Source organism: Xenopus tropicalis, chromosome 5, assembly GCF_000004195.4.
Source record: "Xenopus tropicalis strain Nigerian chromosome 5, UCB_Xtro_10.0, whole genome shotgun sequence".
Classification (NCBI taxonomy): Eukaryota; Metazoa; Chordata; class Amphibia; order Anura; family Pipidae; genus Xenopus; species Xenopus tropicalis.
In genome coordinates this window covers 14,321,294-14,342,537 of record NC_030681.2, presented here as the reverse complement: position 1 = coordinate 14,342,537, position 21,244 = coordinate 14,321,294, and the positions used below count along the sequence as shown (strand labels likewise).

General features: G+C 43.8%; 1 protein-coding gene across 1 annotated transcript; it reads left to right on the top strand.

The window, feature by feature from the left end:
- The first annotated feature begins 100 nt into the window (after nt 1–100).
- On the top strand, nt 101–20,445 carry flvcr1 (FLVCR heme transporter 1). Its single transcript, XM_002934686.5, has 10 exons — nt 101–867; nt 3,426–3,570; nt 6,821–6,961; nt 7,993–8,060; nt 8,805–8,908; nt 10,275–10,385; nt 11,677–11,782; nt 12,364–12,475; nt 17,464–17,531; nt 19,119–20,445. The coding sequence occupies exons 1-10, from the start codon at nt 247–249 to the stop codon at nt 19,176–19,178; spliced, it is 1,536 nt and encodes a 511-aa protein (XP_002934732.3). The 5' UTR covers nt 101–246; the 3' UTR covers nt 19,179–20,445.
- Nucleotides 20,446–21,244: the final 799 nt, after the last annotated feature.

The window sequence follows — 21,244 nt, the reverse complement described above, 5'->3', positions numbered from 1 at the left end:
GCCAGAGAAGCGTCGCCCAATCAGCGTAGGGATGGAGCCCCGGGACTTGTTGTGATTGGCTGACGGGGCGAGGCCTGCGTTGCTATTGGTCGGTGAGTGCCGGTGTGCTTGACTGAAGGGATAGAACAGTACGAGCTCTCTGTCATTTCTGTGCCTGTTGGTGCAGCTGCCGGGCCTGGGCATGTGTGTGTCCCTCTCTGCCTGCCCCATCCCGCTGTTTCACCCTCTGCCCATTCCCCCAGCACCATGGTGTCTCCGGAGGTAACGCAGCATCACAATGGGCACATTCTGGAGAAGGAGGACGTCCCGGCGCCTGTCAGCAATGGGGACCTGCAAGTCAGCGTGATTGAGCTCCCCCGCAGCCCGAACACCGAGCTGCCTCCCCAGCAGGCAGAGAGACAGGCCATGCTGCCCGGGCAGCCCCTGGAGACCCGGCTGTACCGCAGGAGGTTCCTCATCCTGGCAGTGTTCAGCCTCTATTCGCTGGTCAATGCCTACCAATGGATCCAGTACAGCATCATCACCTCCATCTTCACCCAGTTCTACCAGGTCACCAGCGACAAGATCGACTGGCTCTCTGTGGTCTACATGGTGGCCTATGTGCCCCTCATCTTCCCAGCCACCTGGCTACTGGACAAGAAGGGGCTCAGGATCACCGCCCTGCTGGGCTCAGGGCTCAACTGCCTGGGAGCTTGGCTCAAATGTGCCAGCGTCCGGCCGGACCTCTTCGGGGTCACCATGTTTGCCCAGACGGTTTGCTCGGTGGCCCAAGTCTTTATCCTGGGCTTGCCCTCTCAGGTGGCATCGGTGTGGTTTGGCCCTAAGGAGGTATCCACAGCCTGTGCCACGGCGGTACTGGGCAACCAGGTACGACAAGTTGGGGGGAACCCTGTTGGCGTGGGAATTATTGGACCAAAGTTTAAATCTAGTAGACCTGAGTCTTTTCTCAGTCTCAGATTCTAGAATTAGAATGTTGGCTTAGCTGGGGTTACAGTAGGACAGGAAGGGCATATATAGTTACATAGGGTTGAAAAAGACCAGAGTCCATCAAGTTCAACCCTTCCAAGTAAACCCAGCACCCACACCCTATACTGACCTATCTATACACTCACATACATAAACTATATATACAAACATTAATACTAACTGTAGATATTAGTATCACAATAGCCTTGTATACTCTGCTTGTTCAAGAACTCAGCCAGGTCCCCCAAGATTAAGAGGTCCCCATGGTGGGGCCCAGTTTAGCAGTGGTTGGGTATTTTCAGTATATAGTACATGAGGGTTTACATGGGTTGCTTGGGGGTTTGGTTAAATGTACCAGTGTCTAGTTCTTTTTTGTGGCCACTTTATTCCCCCAGCCCATAGTGAGCCAGGGCTTTAACCTTCCAGTTCAATTAGCCATGGCCATTCTATTAGGCCCCTCCAAACCTGGAGGAAGATTTTGTTTTAAACACATATTTTGAAATTGCACATTATTCATAACCCATGCCAGGCCTTCTGCACAATAGTAAAGTGCTCTACTCCTATGTTAATCCTTTTGGTACAGGCACCAAGCAGTATATGACCCAACCTGCCCCAGGTCTAAAGACACATATAGTCCAGGAAACTGCTGCGCACTGTAGAACTTGTTGTAGTGCCTTAAAGTGACTTTATTGGCTTTATTTATTGAGCCAATAAAGTCACTTTGAGTCAGTGCAAAATGTTCTACAGTTTGTGGCCAGGCCTTCTGTCTGCTGTGCCAGTTGTTACCAGCCTTTGGCCATTTATGCTCTCTGCCTTTGGGGCATCTCCCCCATTGGGTACTGAGGCTGAATTCAGGGATTTTCAGTAAGTAACTTTACAGTAATTCTATAAAACATTGCACGAGGAGTTCCTGTTGCCGGAGGCTGCACTCCTATAACTAGTCGATCTGGAAGCATGGGTGCACGGCCCAATTTTGCAATGAGGAAGTCAGTCTTCTTTTTTTTTTTTGGCACTGTGTCGGCTGAGAGCTCAGTGTGGGGCCCTGCTTCCTGCTGTCAGAGAGGTCTATATGAAAGGCAGAATGGACAAGCCAAGGGTGCCCAGTGTATGTGCCCGTACTGACTCAAGTCTTGTGGCACAGACTGACTGCACGGTGCTGGGGGCATCCCATTCTCTGCACTCGCTCTGAATCAGGCAGTGGCTCCCTAGCTTTGGCTAAACTATCGTTATTATCGTTATTATCATTTACTGCTCTGCTGCTCGTGGCTTATTTGACAGTGACAGTGAAAGTTAAAGAGAAGAGGAGGCTTAACGGAGGCAGAAAATGCACTGAATTTATAAACAATATACACAAGGGATTTATAATCTGATAAAATTATAATAAAGGATTTATATATGATTTATAAACAAATACACAAGGCTGCATGTTTGGGCAGCCCTCAAAGCACCCAAAGCACTATTGTGCAAACAAGCACTCACCCCAAGCTTCACCCTAATTAACCTATCAGGCCAGGCTTCAGGCAGTATCTAGGAGAGCAGATAGACATTCATTGGGCTATAATAGAGATGTGCTGAGTCTCTTGAGGTACTAGTGTGTCTGGCTGGAAAATAACCGAATGCTGAAAGTGCGCAGAATTCGCCTTTGACTCCCCCCCTGTTCCGTTCACACGTGTATGGAAAGGTGTGTTTGTTTGCTTTTGGCTCCTGTGCCGGAACAGCCTCCCGTAACAATAACTGCTTAGTTTTGCTTAGTTACCCTTGAAAGGCATCTCACTTTTCTGGTCTCATTTTTATGATTTGTGCCGTAGGGAATTCACTTTTTATCTATTATGAATGTTACACCCTGAGCTATTTAAGGAAGGCAGAATGGATACTCCCTCCGTCACTGAGCCCAAAGCAATTGGCTTCCCCTTATAGATGTGCTGCCCTTGCCATTCTGTTTATGTCGGTATGCCCACGTAAGGTTGATGGGAAAAACTGATCCCTCTGGGCCCAGTGTAGGCCACGAAGGTGATTTTGTTAATGCTGAACTCAATATTCCTGATTTCTTTATTAATAATGCTGCTGTATAGGGACCAGTATTGAGCCATGATGCCTATTGGCTTTCATGGGCAATGCCTGGTGAGCAGCATGCAGAATATGGGTTTTTAGGACTTCAACCCTCCAGCAGGTGTTGGATAGCATCTCCCAGAGTCCTCCCTATCTAAAGCAGATGCCCTATGTGTTAACATCATTGTCACTGTGCTGTGCCCTGTGTGGGATGGTAAGTTATTGATACCACTCCTGTGAGTCCTATTGAGCCGCACATACGATAATGATATTGCAACCGTAGCAGCTCTTATAGACTCACAGCCCCAGCAATAAAACCTCTTAGTGTCGTCATTCCATCCAGCCTCTATCTTAATGCAAAGCATTGTGCTCTTTAACCCACTTTTGCTAACCATTCATTTGTTTTACAGCTTGGAACCGCTATTGGATTTCTTCTACCTCCTGTGTTAGTCCCAAAGGTCGACGATGATGTGGAACTTACTGGACACAACATCAGCATTATGTTCTATGGTACAGCTGTTGTCTCCACGTTGCTCTTCATATTGACTATAGCAGGTGAGTGGCCGTTCCATTCCCTTGCAAGGTTATTGTAGCCTTATTGGTTATATATAATGACTATCCTTGGGGGTCCGGGACATGAAATAGTACCAGAAATTACTGACTATTAATAAATAAACAGATTCGGGAAACACTGAAACGGCATTTGTACCCTGTACCTGAATAAGAACATCTCCTGGTAGGTAGAAAGCCCCCTGAAACCCATTATTGGGTAAGGAATGGACCAAGGAGAACTGTTCAAATAGTGGGCAATCACCTCTAAATTTAATTCACGTGTAGCATAGGCATGACTTTCATAAGACAAGTTACAGTTAGAAAGAATAGAAAGAGGAATAAGTAAGGGCCTGTATAGAAAGATAAACCAATTCCTGGCATCGCCAGTTGGAAATCGTCAGAACAGAAAGTCTACTTATTATATAAGTATAATAAAAACACATTTCCACCTGATATCTTCTTTTTAAATACAATTACATATTACACAGAGCAGACCAAATAGACTGGTGACATGGGCCTCATACTAATAGATTTTTGCCACATACCACCTGATACCCATACACAGCACAGGCCTTCGTTCTGTGAGCATTTAAATGTAAAAAAAAGTTGGGGAGCAACAGAAGCATTAAAATAGTTCCTAGGGGGTGCTCAGTAAGGGCTGTGATTGGTTATTTGGTAGTCCAATGTGGACTGGTAGCCTACAGGAGGCTCTGTTTGACAGTATACACAGTCTGTATCGCTCCAAGCCAGGAATTCAAAAATAAGCAACTGCTTTGGGACCACTGGGAGCCACATCAAAGGCATTGGTGAGCAACATGTTGCTTGTGAGAAATTGGTTGGGGGTCCATATAAACCAGGGGTCCATAACCTTTCTTACTCATGAGCCACAGTTAAATGTAAAAAGACTTGGAGAGCAACACAAGCACCATAAACGTTCATGGAGGTGCCAAATAAGGGCTGTGATTGGCTATTAGGCAGCCTCTATGCACACTATCAGCTTACAGGGGCTTTATTTGGTAGGAAATCTTGTTTTTATTCAACCAAAACTTGCCCCCAAGTCAGGAATTCAAAAATAACTCCCTGGTTTGGGGGCACTGCACAACATGTTGCCCCTGAGCCACTGGTCGGGGATCACTGGCATAAAAAGGCAGATGTTGTCTGGCAATTTGGACCGTTTATAAGTATTGGCACAGCCGTCTTGTATTAGAAATGAGTCAAGCCAGATGACACGGGGGGTACTTAGGTTGTCACTGCTGTTTCTCCATCATGAATTGGAAGGTGTATCTACTTGACCTCCACTGATTTGCGCAAAGAGATTTTGTTCTAAAGTTATTTTTGAAAGTGTTTGTATTTCCCCACCTGTGCGGATTTCTGGCGCAGATGAGAGGGTATCTAAGTGCTGGGGGGTTGTTTCTCTGATATGGGTTTCCCACACCCCCGAAGGTAACCTTTCCTAGAAAGGTTAGTAATTGTGCAATATTTTCTCGTGCCTACTTGTGTCTCTCTGTGTTTTCCAAGCCGTGGTGAAGTGGCACTTACCAACCACATGGTCACCTATTGGGAGGCACCAATTGAAAGGTGGGGGGTTGGTCTGGAAGCTCTTTATACACCTTCCCCCTGGAACACAGCAGCAGTCTGTTTGTACCATTGACATCTTTCCACCTTGTTTTCCAAACCTGACACCCGACTCACCAACTGGAATATTTGAGCACTTCTGCAGGACCGATCCTCCCTTATGTTGTGCCAAACACAATCCTATACCTTGTGGAGTCAGCCTTATGTCGGCATAGTGAGCACTAATCTGTCAGTAGGAAACCTGCCCATTCATCTCTCTGAGGATTACCCACCCTGTGTCTGGCCTAAGTGGATTTCAGGACAGGAGGGGGATGCGGATAATCTCCCATGCAGTGTGTGTTGAGCAAGTGTGTGTGAGGCCAGCCAGCAATTCTATCTGTTACCCCTCCAATGTAAATAGAAGTCACTGCGGGGTGTGACGCGTGCTGTGTATTACAGCTGATTACACTGCGGGCTATTGGCACTGTGCTTGGAAGCAGGAAGAGAGAGTCATTCTATGGCACCGGGTCATTCATACTGTGAACTTCGGCACAGATTGCTTGAATGTTCTCCTATTGCCCCAAAATAAGAAGCAGGCTGCTGATAGGGGATCTTTTATCGAAAGCAACATATTTCTGCCCCCCCAGGGTAGTTAATAAAACATCTTGTTGAGGTTTCTGGCACAACTGCCACTAAACCATGTATATAGGATACACCTTTCTAATGAAGTTTGGGTGTCACGGCAGTGCTATGTATAAAACATTTATAATGGAATTTAAACCTGAAACGCAGCTTCATTTTTGTAGTTTCTGACTAATTTCTTTTGCCTTAAGGTCTGGTTTCTAGGGTCAGTGACCATGGCACAAAGCCTGGCTACAAGATGAGCAGGTGTTAGTCACCTAATTATTATATAGAAAGGTGTATCTAAGGAAATTATTGACATTAACACACAACTTGTGTCTGACTTCACTCCAGTTATTACTTAGGTAGCTATTGGCATCTCTTTGCTGTTTTTATAGAATGTTTTTACAGTGATGGTTTTTTCCCTGTTCCATTGCGTATGTGCATATTATATTCCAAATGGTAAAGTACAAATGAGAAGAAGACAGTACTAGTGTTAGTATCCTGCATTTCTGTTCCGGACCATATTAAGTGACCTCCACAGGGACCCAATTGTACTTATGGAACTTATATTAAGCTCTATATATTATATTAAGTTACTTATATTAACCAGGCCCGGACTGGCAATCTGTGGGTTCTGGCAAATGCCAGAGGGGCTGCTGTAAGATGCCATAGACAGTCACTATTTATTGGGCTGGGGGGGCTGTTTGTGCCTCTGGGTACTGGGAATGCCAGAGGGGCTGCTGTAAGATGCCATAGACAGTCACTATTTATTGGGCTGGTGGGGGCCATGTGTACTGGAAATGCCAGGGCCTATATTAAATCCCAGTCTGGACATGATATCAACCCTTATGGGATCCCATTGTTGGTTTCGGGGCTCAGAGGTGGGATCAGCTGGTGTTGCTGTTGCTTTAGAGCCACGTTTGCAGTGTAATGGTTCCATTGCTTGGATGCTATGGCCTGGAGTTATTGCCTGTCTGTCCCTGAGCAGAAACTGCAGCACAGAGAATGTCGCTCAGGAAACACTAAGCGGCTGATTCAATCAGGAAAACCTTAATCCATTATTTATCTGTTACAGTTTTCAAGGAGAAGCCAAAGATTCCTCCGAGCCAGTCCCAAGCGCTTCTGCAAGATGAGGCTACTGAGGATTATTCCTACAAGATTTCCATAATGAACCTCTTCAGGAACGTTCCATTTGTTCTCCTGCTAATTAGCTATGGTAAGTGGGAGGGGTCTTTCCCTTAATCTAATGGGAAAAGCATTGCTCCCTGCGCAGGTCTGTTTGTCACATGATCTCTTCCTGCACCATGTTGTCTCTATATACATATATATCTACAATAGGGAGCACCAGGGGTAACCCTGCAGTCTCAGCCATTCACAACAGGGGGTAGCAGCAGATTAAAATGTGCCATTGCTGTAACAGTCAGAGCACACCATTGTATTAGAGGCTTATGGATTCACCAGTGGCACAGAAGCCCAGAAGGTGTCATGTAAGCAATAAGGCTTATGCAACAGGTGGCATTTTTAGTTGGCAGAAAAGTGCCCTAACCTAGTTGTGCAGCCCGTCATTTGCTTTCACTGACAGTAAGTTCCCTTGATAGGCTGTATGGTTGGGTGTGGGTCAGGCCCGGACTGGCAATCTGTGGATTCTGGCAAAACCCAGATGGGCTGCTGTAAAATGTCATAGACCAGGGGTGGCCAATACGTTGATCGTGGTCCACCAGTACGACCTCACGTACGTACGCATTCACACCGCACTTCCGCATTCCACGTCATTCTGGTTGATCGCGACCAGACCGAGTCTGGCCACCCCTGCCATAGACAGACACTATTTAGTGACCATATGGCTGTTTGGGCCAAAACAGCCATAAAATGAAAGTGTATCAAAGTAATTAAAATATACTGTACTACTGCCTACTGTACTACTGCTTCAGAAACCCTGCTATAGTTTATATAAGCAAAGCTGCTGTGTAGCTGTGGGGGGAGCTATTCAAATTGAAATAGGGCTATGTAACTGTGCGTGCTATGTAACCTGTGCCTTTCCCCCTTTTTTCAGCTAAAATGGCTGCCCCCATGGCTACACAGCTGCTTTGTTTATATACTGTATATATTATTTTTTAACTATAGTAGTGTTTCTGGAGCAATCAGCTAACCCTGCTGAGTGATTGCATATAGAGAGTGGGAGGGTAGGGGCCTGTTTCTCCTGTACTGTGTTCCCTGCAGATAAACCAATCTGTTCTCTCATCCCAGGCATCATGACTGGATCCTTCTATTCTGTATCCACGCTGCTAAACCAAATGATCACGTTTCATTATCCGGTGAGTAACTGAGAACTAATAGATCCCCAAACACCTGGTTTCCTGGGGGGGCGCTAGTCGAGTCAGAGCAGCACATCTTTGTTCTCCTATATTGGAACACATATCAGCATTGGTACCCCAGCCATGGGCATACAGCACTGATTGTATTGCATGGACAAATCCTCACTGTGTTATAGCACTAAGCACAATTACAGCTGCAGGGTACTGAGCCTTTAACAGGTTTAATTATTAACAAAAAGTAATTTGATGAAAATTGTACTAACAGAATTTGCTTGGGCTAATGAAGTGCATGGAAGATATATTTAATACAAAGGGGAATTTGGGGATGATGCTTTCCCTTTAAAGCTAAATGCTTTGTAATGAAAGAGTCAGCGGGACCCTGGGTGGGGAACACAAGGAGTAGAGCTGATTCTTTTGGGTCACATCTGCTTCACGCTGGCTGTGCTTTGAAGTGTACAATGCTCCAATTTAGCCTGAATACTCTTTTATATGCAGCATCAGAATATTTCATGCAACTGCATTTTTAGTATAAAAAGGGGGAAAAGTCCACTTTTTTGTAGGGCTTCAGTTCCAATTAGACTCATCTAGACACTAGTGGGTCCGATTTAAAGTAGGAGTTGTCACGGTTATAGGAGAACCTCTCCATACAGACCCACATTAGGGACCAGAATAGCCCATTTAATGGTACCATAGCCAAGCCTGGCCGTTGTTTACATGACAAGGTGTATGTTGTGCCTCTCTCAGGATGAAGAAGTGAACGCTGGAAGGATCGGCCTAACGCTTGTACTGGCAGGCATGGTTGGCTCCATCATTTGTGGTCTGTGGTTGGATTATTCCAAAACATACAAGTAAGTGAACATTGCAGCTATGGATCATCCAGTTGTTGTGTACATGTGAGAACCCAGTGCTTCCGAGTACTCGCTGCAACATAGTATTGGCCAAATAAGCAGCAATTCCATCAATATTGGCCACTGTGACCAAACGCTGATCGATCTGTTGGTGTATAATTATTCTTAAGCACATGTTATTGTTATTATTATTTAATATTTATTTATAAAGCGCCAACATATTCCGCAGCGCTGTACAATAAGTTGTTGCCTTTACTGCCACTGTTGAGGTGGAAACATAACTGTAGAGTACTAACCCCACATATATCTGTGTATTTTATTCTCTCCAGTCTTTCCTGTTGTACGTTACAATACCCACCCTGCAGATACTCTCAGTTTTATACCACAAAGGCAGCCAGGGCACAGGCTCTCCATCCCTGCGCTAGAATATTCACCCACTTTCTATTCATTCCTATGGGATTTTTAGAAACGTATTTATCATTGAGTTCAACAATTGATAAACACACTTCTAAAAATCCTATAGGAATGAATAGAAAGTGAGTGTTTTTTTCCGTAGTTAGTTCTAATCTCACATTTTGTTAAATCTGCCTCTTATTAGCAGCATGAGAGAGTTACGTGCGGTTAACTAAAGCAAGTCATGCAGAACTCATGTTTGTGCTGGCAGTAAAGCAGAAAACCTCAGGATCATTTTGACATTTGATTTCAAGTTGTAGTTTAGCTTTAAGTTTTAGTATGCTATAAAATGGGTAGCAACTTTTCCACTGGTCTTCATTTCTTATTTGGTACAGTTTGGACGAGTTATTCGTCTTCATTTTCCAGATTTCAAATGGGGGTCACTGACCCCGGCAGCCAACAAATCTCTCTGTGAAGCTATAGTTTTATTGCTATTTTTACTTTGTTTTTTGCTATCTCCTATTCAGGCTTATCCTATTTATCTTCCAGTTTTTCATTTATGCCATTGCCTGGTTGCTTGGGTAACCTGGACCCTAGCAACCAGATAGATGCAGAAATTCCAAACTGGAGAGCTGCTGAACAAAAAGCTAAATAATTCAGAAATCACAATCAATAAAAAATGAAGACCAATTGGAAATTGTCTCAGATTATCACCCTCTACATCATATTAAAATTTCATTTTACGGTGAACAACCCCTTTACAACAACAGAAAGTGATCTGTATTTCCTTTGTATTATTTATCCTTTACTTATTTAATGATGTAGATCAGTGTGTGTGTGTGTACACATAATGGTTTGCAGCTTATATACCATTTAACTTTATATGTATGTTTGTGTATATGTGTATATATGATATAACGTTTGCTGGTTATATAACAGCAGTGTCTGTCTTTTCTCTCCATGACTCTTGCAGACAAACGACGCTGATTGTTTACATCCTGTCATTCATCGGAATGCTGGTTTTCACCTTCACGCTGGACCTTGATAACCTCGTGGTGGTGTTTGTGACAGGCGGGGTTCTTGGGTAAGCTCCTGGGGCCATGTCATTGACAGTGACTGACGGTGTCGCCAGATGCTGTAAATAAAGGGCACATTGTCAGGTGCCGCAGAGCACAATAAATACCGGTGCTAGTCCTGAAATAACCTTGTCTGGGTAGAGAAGGCAGGTCGGTCTTTCTAGAGTTAGAATGTTCTAACCCTGGTAAGCAGCTTAAGGCAGTTTTATCCAGTGCTTTCTTTGACTTTTTCTAGTAACCAAACACAGGCCATATGTATTGCAGCCGGTGCCAGACTGAGGGAGGTGGGGCCAACCGGAAAACCTGAGATAAGGGCCCACCCCCCAGCTAAGGGCACCTCCGGCACAGAACCCCTTCCTAGTACTGATTATTTATGTGGCTGTTTTTTTGCCTGATACATTCTGCACCACTGCACTGCATTGCCTGCCTATGTGCCTGGACCATAGGGCCAAACAGGACCAGGACTCATAGGGTTTTCTCCTGGTGCCCCGGCGGGCCATTCCAAATCAAATAGAAGAAACTCCAGTCCATTTGCTGCAGAATCCCAAGCTCAGCCTTCCCATGTTGCCATGCATCTCTTTATTGCTGTACCCAGTGGGTTCCCCTTCATCTGTCTGAGGCAGTCATTCCAGTTGTACTGCTGCCTGATGTATAGAAATTGTCCATAGAGTTTATACAAATCTATGCATCACTTTCAGGACAGGCAGTCAGTTAGAGTTGAAGAGCCATTTGTGGTTAAAGGAAAACTATACCCCCCAGAATGAATACCTAACCAACAGATAGTTTATGTCATATTAAGTGACCTATTAAAGAATCTCGCTTAACTGGAATATATATATCAGTAAATATTGCCCTTTTACATCCTTTCCCTTGAGCTGCCATTTAGTGATGGGCTGTGTGCTCCCTCAGAGATCAGCTGACAGGAAATAATGTAGCTCTGACTGTAACAGGAAGTAGTGTGGGAGCAAAAGGCAGAACTCTGCCCATTCATTGGCTGATGGGGCCTAGCATGTATGTGTGCCTTGGCTTGTTTGTGTGCACTGTGACTCCTGTGATCCCAGGAAGTGGCCCTTGGGTGCTATTGGGTAATTTCTATTTAGGATTACCCAATAGCACATACTACTAAAAAAGTTTATTTATATGAAAATGGTTTGTTTAGATGAAGCGGGGTTGCTTGTTTATGCAATATATTTTTATATATATTTTATATATTGTTTGGGGGTATAGTTTCCCTTTAATGATCAGTAGGCCTGAGCTAAGCAGTGTCTATAACTGGCCCTGTTTATCTTTCCATTTCAGGTTCTTTATGACTGGGTATCTGCCGCTTGGTTTCGAGTTTGCTGTGGAGATAACGTACCCAGAATCAGAAGGGACCTCATCAGGGCTTCTAAATGCCTCTGCCCAGGTAGGTGACTGAACTGTCAGCCCACTTTAAATATCTCTCCTGTCCCTTATGTATCAGTGCAGCCAATCCTTCACATGTCAGCCTCATACAGTAGCAGTCAGGTTTGGACTTGGCTTCAAGATAGGCCCTGGCATTCCAAGTACACAGAGGCCCAAACACTAAATAGTGACTGTCTATGGCATCTTACAGCAGCCCCTCTGGCATTTGCCATTATCCACAGATTGCCAGTCCGGGCCTGGCCCCTAAGCAACGTTAGTGTGTGTGACTCCCTTTTCTTGCAATTGCCCCTGTCTAACCAATCACTGTATATATTTCTTTATACAAAATTATCATCTTAATATTTAAATTCTGATTCTGTAGTTAACCTAACCTGTGGCATCAGGCTCCTATAGCAAAACCAATGCCATGGGTACTTTTTAGGGGGAGTCTTCTTGGTTACAAATAGAGAGCCTGATGTTACAAAGCGGTACAAAAGGAAAACACTCCCTAATACAGAGCTAACTTCTTCATGAACATGAATGTGGCTGCTTGTAGCATGCAGGGACTTCACACAGGGTATTTATTGGCTGTTCTCCTTTCAGATATTTGGGATTTTATTCACATTAGCCCAAGGGAAACTGACTACAGACTACAATCCACAAGCTGGGAACATCTTTCTGTGCGCCTGGATGTTTGTGGGTATCATACTAACAGGTGAGTTTGTGTTACCAGCGGCTGAAAATGCTTAAATAGGTGTCCGGGACTAACGCTGTGATTAAAGGGTTCCATATTGTATGAGAACTAGGCACAGGGCATGTCTCCTACAAGCCAAGGTGATCTCCACACAGTGATCACAGTATGTCTGTAGGGACTCCCATGAAGTGCATTCGACCAAACCTTCTTTTTATAAAAGAATATCTCTCACTAGAGTGTGATGGCAAGAGAGGCTGGACAGTGGGGCATCATTGGACAGTTAGTTATAGAACAGTTCGGTTCATACCTGGGGGTATTATAAAAATCCCATAGAAATGAATGGAGAGTGATGGAATTTCACTCTAGGGGACTTTGGCAAACTCTAACTTCATTCTTTGATAAGTATACCCCCTGGACTCATAGAATCACACACAAACAATGGAGTCTAGCACAGGGAATCAGGCTCAAAATGATGGGAGCATACAGCTAGATGGTGGTCTGTGTCCCACTGGATTTTTCACCCAATCCTGTCACTAGCTGAATTAGCCCATATTAGGTATCATTTTGAGGCCATATATGCACCATTAGGGTGCCAACTTGATCAAGGCTGGCTGAGTTTAAAGCTGATGTATACGTGTGTATGGAGAAGGAAAGGTACAATCACTGGGGGGGTGGCAAAATGTTAGGCACCCCCCAGTGATTGTAATCGCTTACCTTATACCCTGGGCACACCCCAGTGGATTTACCTTTCCTTCTCCTTTAAGATACAGTGTAGCTCTTACACAGGGGGGATAAATAGAGATCAGCTGTCATTTACGGCTGCCTCCAGAACTATACAATGAAAACCTTCCTCGTGTAAGATAGGATGCTTGTTATGAAGAAGTAGTTTATTTGTTTGGGTGCAAATGGCATTTGGAACAGCCTATAAGCCTGGGATACTGTTATAGTAAATTTCACATTGCTGCCGGGGCTTTTCTTTTGCAAGTGGAGCCTCCTGTTTTATAGAGAGAGGTTTCAATCTGTTTATCTCAGGGCATCACAGTACCCATTTCATGCCAGGGCTTCTGCTTTCCCCTCCCATTTAACTGCCTTGGCACAATATTTCATGTATCACTGTTAGCCGATACTGGCAGATCTCCTGGCTGAAATTCATGTTCATCCGGTGAGTCAGAATCAATTAACCCTAGCATGTCCCGGAAACCTGCACGTTGGTCTGTCTGGTTCTGGAACACGCTGCCTGGCATTCTGGACAACCCTAAGGTCTCATGGTGCGAGTCCGTAGCAGAGATATCTCTAACTGCCATATGTGCCATAGCCCTTAATCCCTAGAGCTTATTGCTGATGGTCAGAGAGATGAGAATATTAGAGACCACTAGTCTCTGTCTGTACTGTATCATAGCACCTCCCTATTCTACTTTTTATACACAGTCACCCTTTCATGTAGAGCTACATTTATGACCCTGTTTGACAGTTCATGCCCTCAAATTATACCTTTAGAATGCCAGACTTGAAAGGGTATTTACAGCTATGGAAGGATGACGGAAGCCAATGTTTTCCTCCAGATGTCACTGAATTTCAACTCCCAGCATGTTGCTTGTTGTAGTTAGATTATGTCAGGTACGTTTCTGGTTAAAGGTCCCCATACACGGGCCAGTTCTAGCTGCCGATATCGGTCCCTTAGACTGATTCGGCAGCTAATCGGCCCGTGTATAGGCACTACCAACGGGCCTGCCCGACCGATATCTGGCCTGAAATTGGGCAGATCTTGATCGGGCAGGTTAGAAAATCTAGTCTGATCGGGGACCGCATTGGCTCGTTGATGCGGTCTCCAAACCTACTGCCCCATTGCCGCCAATATAATTCGCCTACACGCTCCCCGATATTGCTCACTCGTAAGGTGGGGATATTGGGTGAAGATCCGCTCGCTTGGCGACCTCGCCAAGTGAGCGAATATTAACTTGTATGGGCACCTTTAGGACCAGTTTAAGATATGCTTTGCTGATTACTGTTAGTCTGTGGGTATACTTTCCCTTTAATGGAAATACAATGTTGTTTTGAGACTGCCAGGCACCTAATCATTTGCAAAGAGTTGATTTCCAAAGTCTGAGCAGCCAGGTGGGGGCAGAAAGGAATTGGGTGCTGCCTGTCTGCATCTGCCCTACCTGAAAGCTTAGTGATAGTTTGGCAATGACTTTGCGGCCCTAGGCACTTACATAACTTGCACAGAACTGGGCCTCTTCCAACAGCGCCGATCTCACGACGCACATTACCTGCCGTCATGGAAACAGGGATGGGTTTCCTGTGCTGGAAAGGTGTTTGCTAAGGAATAGTAATATAGTTTCCGAACTTCCCAGTATGCCCAAAAGGCAGCACTGATGCTGGTAAGCTGGGAGTTGTAGTTCTAGTTGGGAGGCAATAGCAGTGCTGTTTGGGATAGCTGGGTCACAGGGGAATGCTCTGGCAGTGCACCATTCAAAGGAAGCTCAACATTGCTATAACACAGCAAGAAGTGAAGGGTGCAAGGGATAATTGCTTCCCCCATCCTGAAAAATCACTACAGATAGATAATATTCTATCCAGGGCCTGAAAGGGATGTATGGCTAAATATTACAGCATGTGCTATATAAAACCAATAGCCATCCAGCCTTTCATAACACCAATTCCCAGCATGCTCTTCTAGCCATTAATGACTGGGATTGCTGGAGCTACAGCTCACTGTAGCCAAAGGGCTGTGCAGTTATACCTTCTTCACTGAAAAATAATATCCTGCCATAAGATGTATCAGGTTTCTTATTTCAATAATAAGACTTTTTTTTTTAGATTGTATTGTGTGTGTATTGTGTGTATTGTGTGCAGCCAGGGAGTTCCAACTTGTTGGGATTAGGTTTAAACAATGGCTGCTGTTGGTTATTAGGGTGTGATACTAATAAATAGAAAGGGGTGCTTAGTAATGCAGCATTATGATATATATAATGTTATGTTCCTGTGGTCCCCAGAGTTCTGGGTGTTCCCTGATGACCTAGAGAGACGCTATACATAACCCAGGGTTGGCCAGCACAATATATATATATATATATATATATGTGCAATCCAATATACATTATTTGTCTGTACCCCTCAGCTAATTGTATGCTCCAAGGAATCCTTTGTTCTGCTGCCGTAGGAATTGCTTGCAGTGTGTTTATTCAGCTGGATGGAGAGGAGGGTGCCCTTAGCACACCTGTTGTGTCAATAGTAATGCGTAGGTGGTTGCACGGCTGGGACAGGTTCCTAGGCATGCCTGCAGCTGGCACTTCATTCTAATACACAGCTTACTCACATGAACATGTCATAAGATATATATTTAAATATAATCACATAGGGCATATTTCAGCCCTGTGTGATATAGAGTATAAAGGGCCCCCCAATAACTTTAATTTAATTGGTTCATTACATTGTTGGCTGCTTAGAACTGTAGTTGTTGCTATGTAGCCATAACTGCTGTGCCAACATCCCAGGGTGCAGAATGCTGGCAGGGGCACAGTGCTGTGCAATGTGAGTCAGTAATGGGTTTGTTCCATTGTTGGCTGAGACAGCCATTAGATCTGGCCAGAGATTTCCTACTGTGTTTGCTTATTGCATAAGTGAGATACAGTATCTATCCCTGTGTGTACTGTGCACTCAATGACAGCCTAACAAAGAGTGAGTGCCAAGAATGCCCAGGCTGGGCTTCCTCTTATTAAACTCCATCACCCCCAATAAGAACAGCACAAGGAAAATAATGATTGGTTACCGGGTTACTGCTCCCAAGCAACATTTCTACCTCTTCTGATTCAAACAAGTCATGCGATTGTATATACCGGATGCCACCTATACATTATAGAGTGAATAATGTACCCCCTCTTCTAAAATATAAGGATACTATAAGGCACTGAGGAGTTCCATGATTTTATAAAGGTCATGGAGCTCCGAGATGTCTTCTAATATCCTCATATTTTATAACGGGGTTTCAGTGAGTCGGGATATATATTATATACTGCTATTTTTTTGGGCAGGGCCATTTTAGCCTCTTGTATTGGTTGTATGTTTTTATGTATGTTTAATATATGCAATTATTTATTGTGAATATATATATATATATATGTATGTATATATATATGTGTGTGTGTGTGAATTGCAAGCAGCATGGCACCCCAAAAAATAGATACACTGACAGTACAGGTATAGGATCCGTTATCCAGAAACCCATTATACAGGGTTACAGGAAGGCCATCTGCCTTAGACGCCATTTAATCAAATAATTACATTTTTTTTAAATTGGATTTCCTCTTTTGCTCTGTAATAATAAAATAGGATAATTAATCCTTATTGGAGGCAAATCAATCCTATTGGGTTTATTTAATGGTTAAATGATTCCCTTTTCTCTGTAATAATAAAACAGTACCTGTACTTGATCCCAACTAAGATATAATTACCCCTTATTGGGGGCAGAACAGCCCTATTGGGTTTATTTAATGGTTAAATGATTCCCTTTTCTCTGTAATAATAAAACAGTACCTGTACTTGATCCCAACTAAGATATAATTACCCCTTATTGGGGGCAGAACAGCCCTATTGGGTTTATTTCATGTTTAAATGATTCCCTTTTCTCTGTAATAATAAAACAGTACCTGTACTTGATCCCAACTAAGATATAATTACCCCTTATTGGGGGCAGATCAGCCCTATTGGGTTTATTTCATGGTTAAATGATTCCCTTTTCTCTGTAATAATAAAACAGTACCTGTACTTGATCCCAACTAAGATATAATTACCCCTTATTGGGGCAGAACAGCCCTATTGGGTTTATTTAGTGGTTAAATGATTCCCTTTTCTCTGTAATAATAAAACAGTACCTGTACTTGATCCCAACTAAGATATAATTACCCCTTATTGGAGGCAAATCAATCCTGTTGGGTTTATTTAATGTTTAATTGTTTATGTAGAGTCTTTAGAGACTCAAACTCTTTCTTGTGAATTTTGTTTTGCAGCTCTGATCAGATCCGACCTCAAAAGACATAATATAAATGCGGGAATCACAAAGTCAGAATTGAAATCTGTAAGTATTGATATTCTGTTGTTGTTATACCATGCACATAACACAACAGGGGTATTTAATAGAAGCCTAGGGCTAGGCATTTGATAGGCACTTTCTGACCTTGTGATCACAGTGCAGCAGGACATAAGCCCTTTTTTTCTCTCCCAATATTGTGCTTAGAGGCTACTGATCAGTTATAAAGAGGCTGATGTGTCAATTTCTATATCTATATGGGAAAAAAGCAGGGCAGTCACACTACCAGCAGACAGTCCGTGTCTCTGTGCAAGCAGAAGAGCTCCCAGCACAGGAACAGACAAAGCTACCACTGCCTGTAGCACATAAGCACTTTTTCTGCGCGGTATTCTGATTTTTTTAATTTAGTGCTTATACTAGGTAGATCCATGATACACATTATAATGGAGATGGGCATATAATATACACAGCCCAAAGACACCTTACATTTCAATTTACAGGTTTATTGCCTAATCATAAATTGTCCTGGCCTTATAACTAAATAAATTCAGTAGTAATGCTGTAAACTTACTGTACCAGTGCAGCGGCCCTATAGCAGTTACGATTCAGTCATTTACAGTTTTCCACAGCAGCACCCCATCTTGGATTTTGTTAGGCCATCATTTGTGTGTCAGTGGCACCGCACGTGCTCAGTGGGCTCTGGGGCTGCTGCTGACAAGCTAAGTTTAGTCAGTTCCTAAGCTTAAGTAAGTGACAGCAACACAGTGAACGTGCAGTTAATCATGAGAAAAAAGATGGGGGGCTGCTGGGGGCATCTACAGAGGCACAGATCACCCCTGCTAAAGGGCTGGGGTGGCCTTGGGCTGCTACAGAAGCACATCATTTTTACCCTGATTTTTGTTGAGGTTTCGTTCTCCCATAATAAGTTCTTCTTGCCCACCCTAATAGCTAAATAAAGATGCAACTTTACCCAAAAAGACACTAGAAAATGTACCTGTTTGCTGGAGTTCAATGATTGTCCATAAGCGCTACCCTTAGCTCTAAAGATGGCTTCTTCAGCTGCTGCTGCAGCTTCCTGGCATTACTGGGCATGTGGGGATAGCTACAATTAGAAAGGGTTACATTCCCAGGAAAATGGAATCCCTTCAGCAATCCTTGATGCACCAGGGGCCATCTTCAAATTAAGCCTCCCCTTTAAGGCCCACCGATTAGCCAGGGACCCCAATAGCTCATAACAAGTTACTGATCTTACAAAGCAATTGCTTATGTAGCTTTGGCTCCAAAAATATCTAGGACCTCAATCAAGTGTTGTAATGGAAGGTGGGCTTCAAGGGTAATCTAGGACAGAAAATACTCATTTTACCCAAAGTAGAACCCAAATTTTATGTTTCCCAGGGGAAACGGCATCAATTCCGGGAAAAAGTAAAATCCGGGAACATAAACTTGGGGTTGTGCTGCATGTCTCCTAGTGGCCAAAGTCTGCTCCTTGAGTGCGCTGATGTGGATGCCATTCTTGTCAGCGCTTACTGCCATAGGGCAGTTTGAAGTGAATTGGCATTTTCTAATGAAAAGGGGCTCAGTGTCTATATAAATTGTACCCAGCTCCTCCTTACCAGCATTTTATTGTATTAACAGGTCCCTGTGCAGGAAGAAGGTTTAACCATTGGAAGCACCCAGTCCTCCTCTGCCGTCTGAGAACAATGGTTCCTGTGGGGCGGCCCGAAGTGTGCGATACTGTAGCAATGAGGCAGCTCTAGCCAAGGCACCGCACTTACCGGTATATACCGCTGCTCATCATATTACATGAGGGTAATACCGTGACGCGAGGGAGCTGCTAACTACAGTGCTGCAGGGGAATTTGTATTGGACCGAGCACAGCAGGACATTTGGCCAGTTACGTGGGTTCTTTATCTGCCCATAAGCCTTCTTCATTGTTATTTTAGTCATTATATCCTTTTATATAGGTTTTTCAGTGGATATTTCTAGAGCAGGTAGTGATGCTCTAGGCAGATATTGGAAATTAAGCCAAATGGGTTGGGTAAAAAAAAAAAAAAAGGCTAATATATTATTTATGTTATGGCCCCTGTGGCTACCCAGTGGGTTATGAGTTGCCCATGACCTGTACATTTCAGTGACTGTTAAGGTGCTAGTATTTTAGTATCTTGACTGAGAAAAATGAATATGCACAAAGCTGGTAGATAGTAAAGCCTATGCCGTGTCTTCTGGGAGGAAGCGTAGGTCACATGACAACGTGCGGGGCTGATTATCTGGGCATCACCAATGGTAAAGGGCAGAAAGGAAACGTGCGCACTGTGAGGGGAAACTGTGTGCGTTTGGGCCACCCCCGGCGCGCTCGGATAACTGCTGATTTCAGTACATTCACTTAGATATATTGTCACCCTTTGTGATGTTCCACTGCTTTGGGGCAAAGGGCAATTACCTGGAATACAATCAATTGCAACTTACTGCACAAGACACACCAGCGGCATGTTAGCCGAGACACTCCTTCTTAGAGGCATTATGCAGACTCCCAGCACTGTCAGCTAGCCACGAGGGTAGAAAGGGTTGCTGGGAGTTTCAATGAAAGATTGCTTTAGCCTGGTTTAAGGTTTATCCAATCTCCGTGCAGTTTATCTGTAGGAATAAGGCAGTAACTGCAGGCTAAGGATAGATCTGCCCAATGTGTCCTGTTCCCTCTGCAAGTAGTGAGACATAACCCAGTGGGAGGTTCTGGGAGATGCAGGGGGGGTTGGGCCTAGCCAGAAAAACAAAAGGCCTCATTTACTAACATGGAGCAAACTGGCACCAGTGCAGTAACCCTTAGCAACCAAATCCTACTGTCATTGTTCTTCAGGCAGTATCCCAATAAAATGTTGATTGATTGCTACAGGTTAGTGCATTGGTCAGCTTTGGCCCAGTGTTAGTACCAAAAATAACCAATGAGAATGTTTGTAGTCAGCGCTTAGTGTCATCGTGTCTGAATATTTATTTAAATATTTATTTGTGAATATAGAGATATCCGGAACCGAGGGTCTGGGGATGCCGAACGGTAAAAGGGAATTGTATCTGTGTATTTTTTAGTCATTTAGGATTTTAGCTATTGTTTCTGATTATGGGTAAGATATTAGGGGACTAAGCAGTGAACAGATACACTACAGTTCCTATTGGTGAAATCGCATGACACAATCAGTGTGGTGTTGCACTATTGGCTGTACAGCCCATTTAGTCAGATGTCACATGTGGAGATTTCTCTCAGATTTGCTCATCCGAGCACTTGACATTATTTTTGTTTTTTTGCTTTCGTGACATTAGCAGTTTTAAATGCGTAATATCATGAACAAGAACACCACCCACTTCTGTTGTCCAGAAACGCAAGTTGCAGGAAGTGTCTCCTGATGCATTTCTGCTACAATCTGAACAATGTATATTCTGATATATTAAATGGTTTGTGAGTCTTGGTCTCTTAACAAAGGGGACATACAGCATATCAACCCACGTACATTAAAGGGGAACTCCACCTAAACACAACTTGAGCTTTTTAAAAAATAAACATAATTTCAAGTAACTTTGCAATATACATCAGTTAAAAAAATATGCAGCCTTTCCATGATTTTAATGTACGGTAATATGGTTTGGAACAGTTCCCTAAGCCCCGCCCCCTGTTCCCCTTCTGATCTGGCTGGCTACTTTGAGACTCAAATAAAACTCTATCCTCAGCCTGCATCCTTCAAATCCCACAATTCCCTGCACACATGATGTCA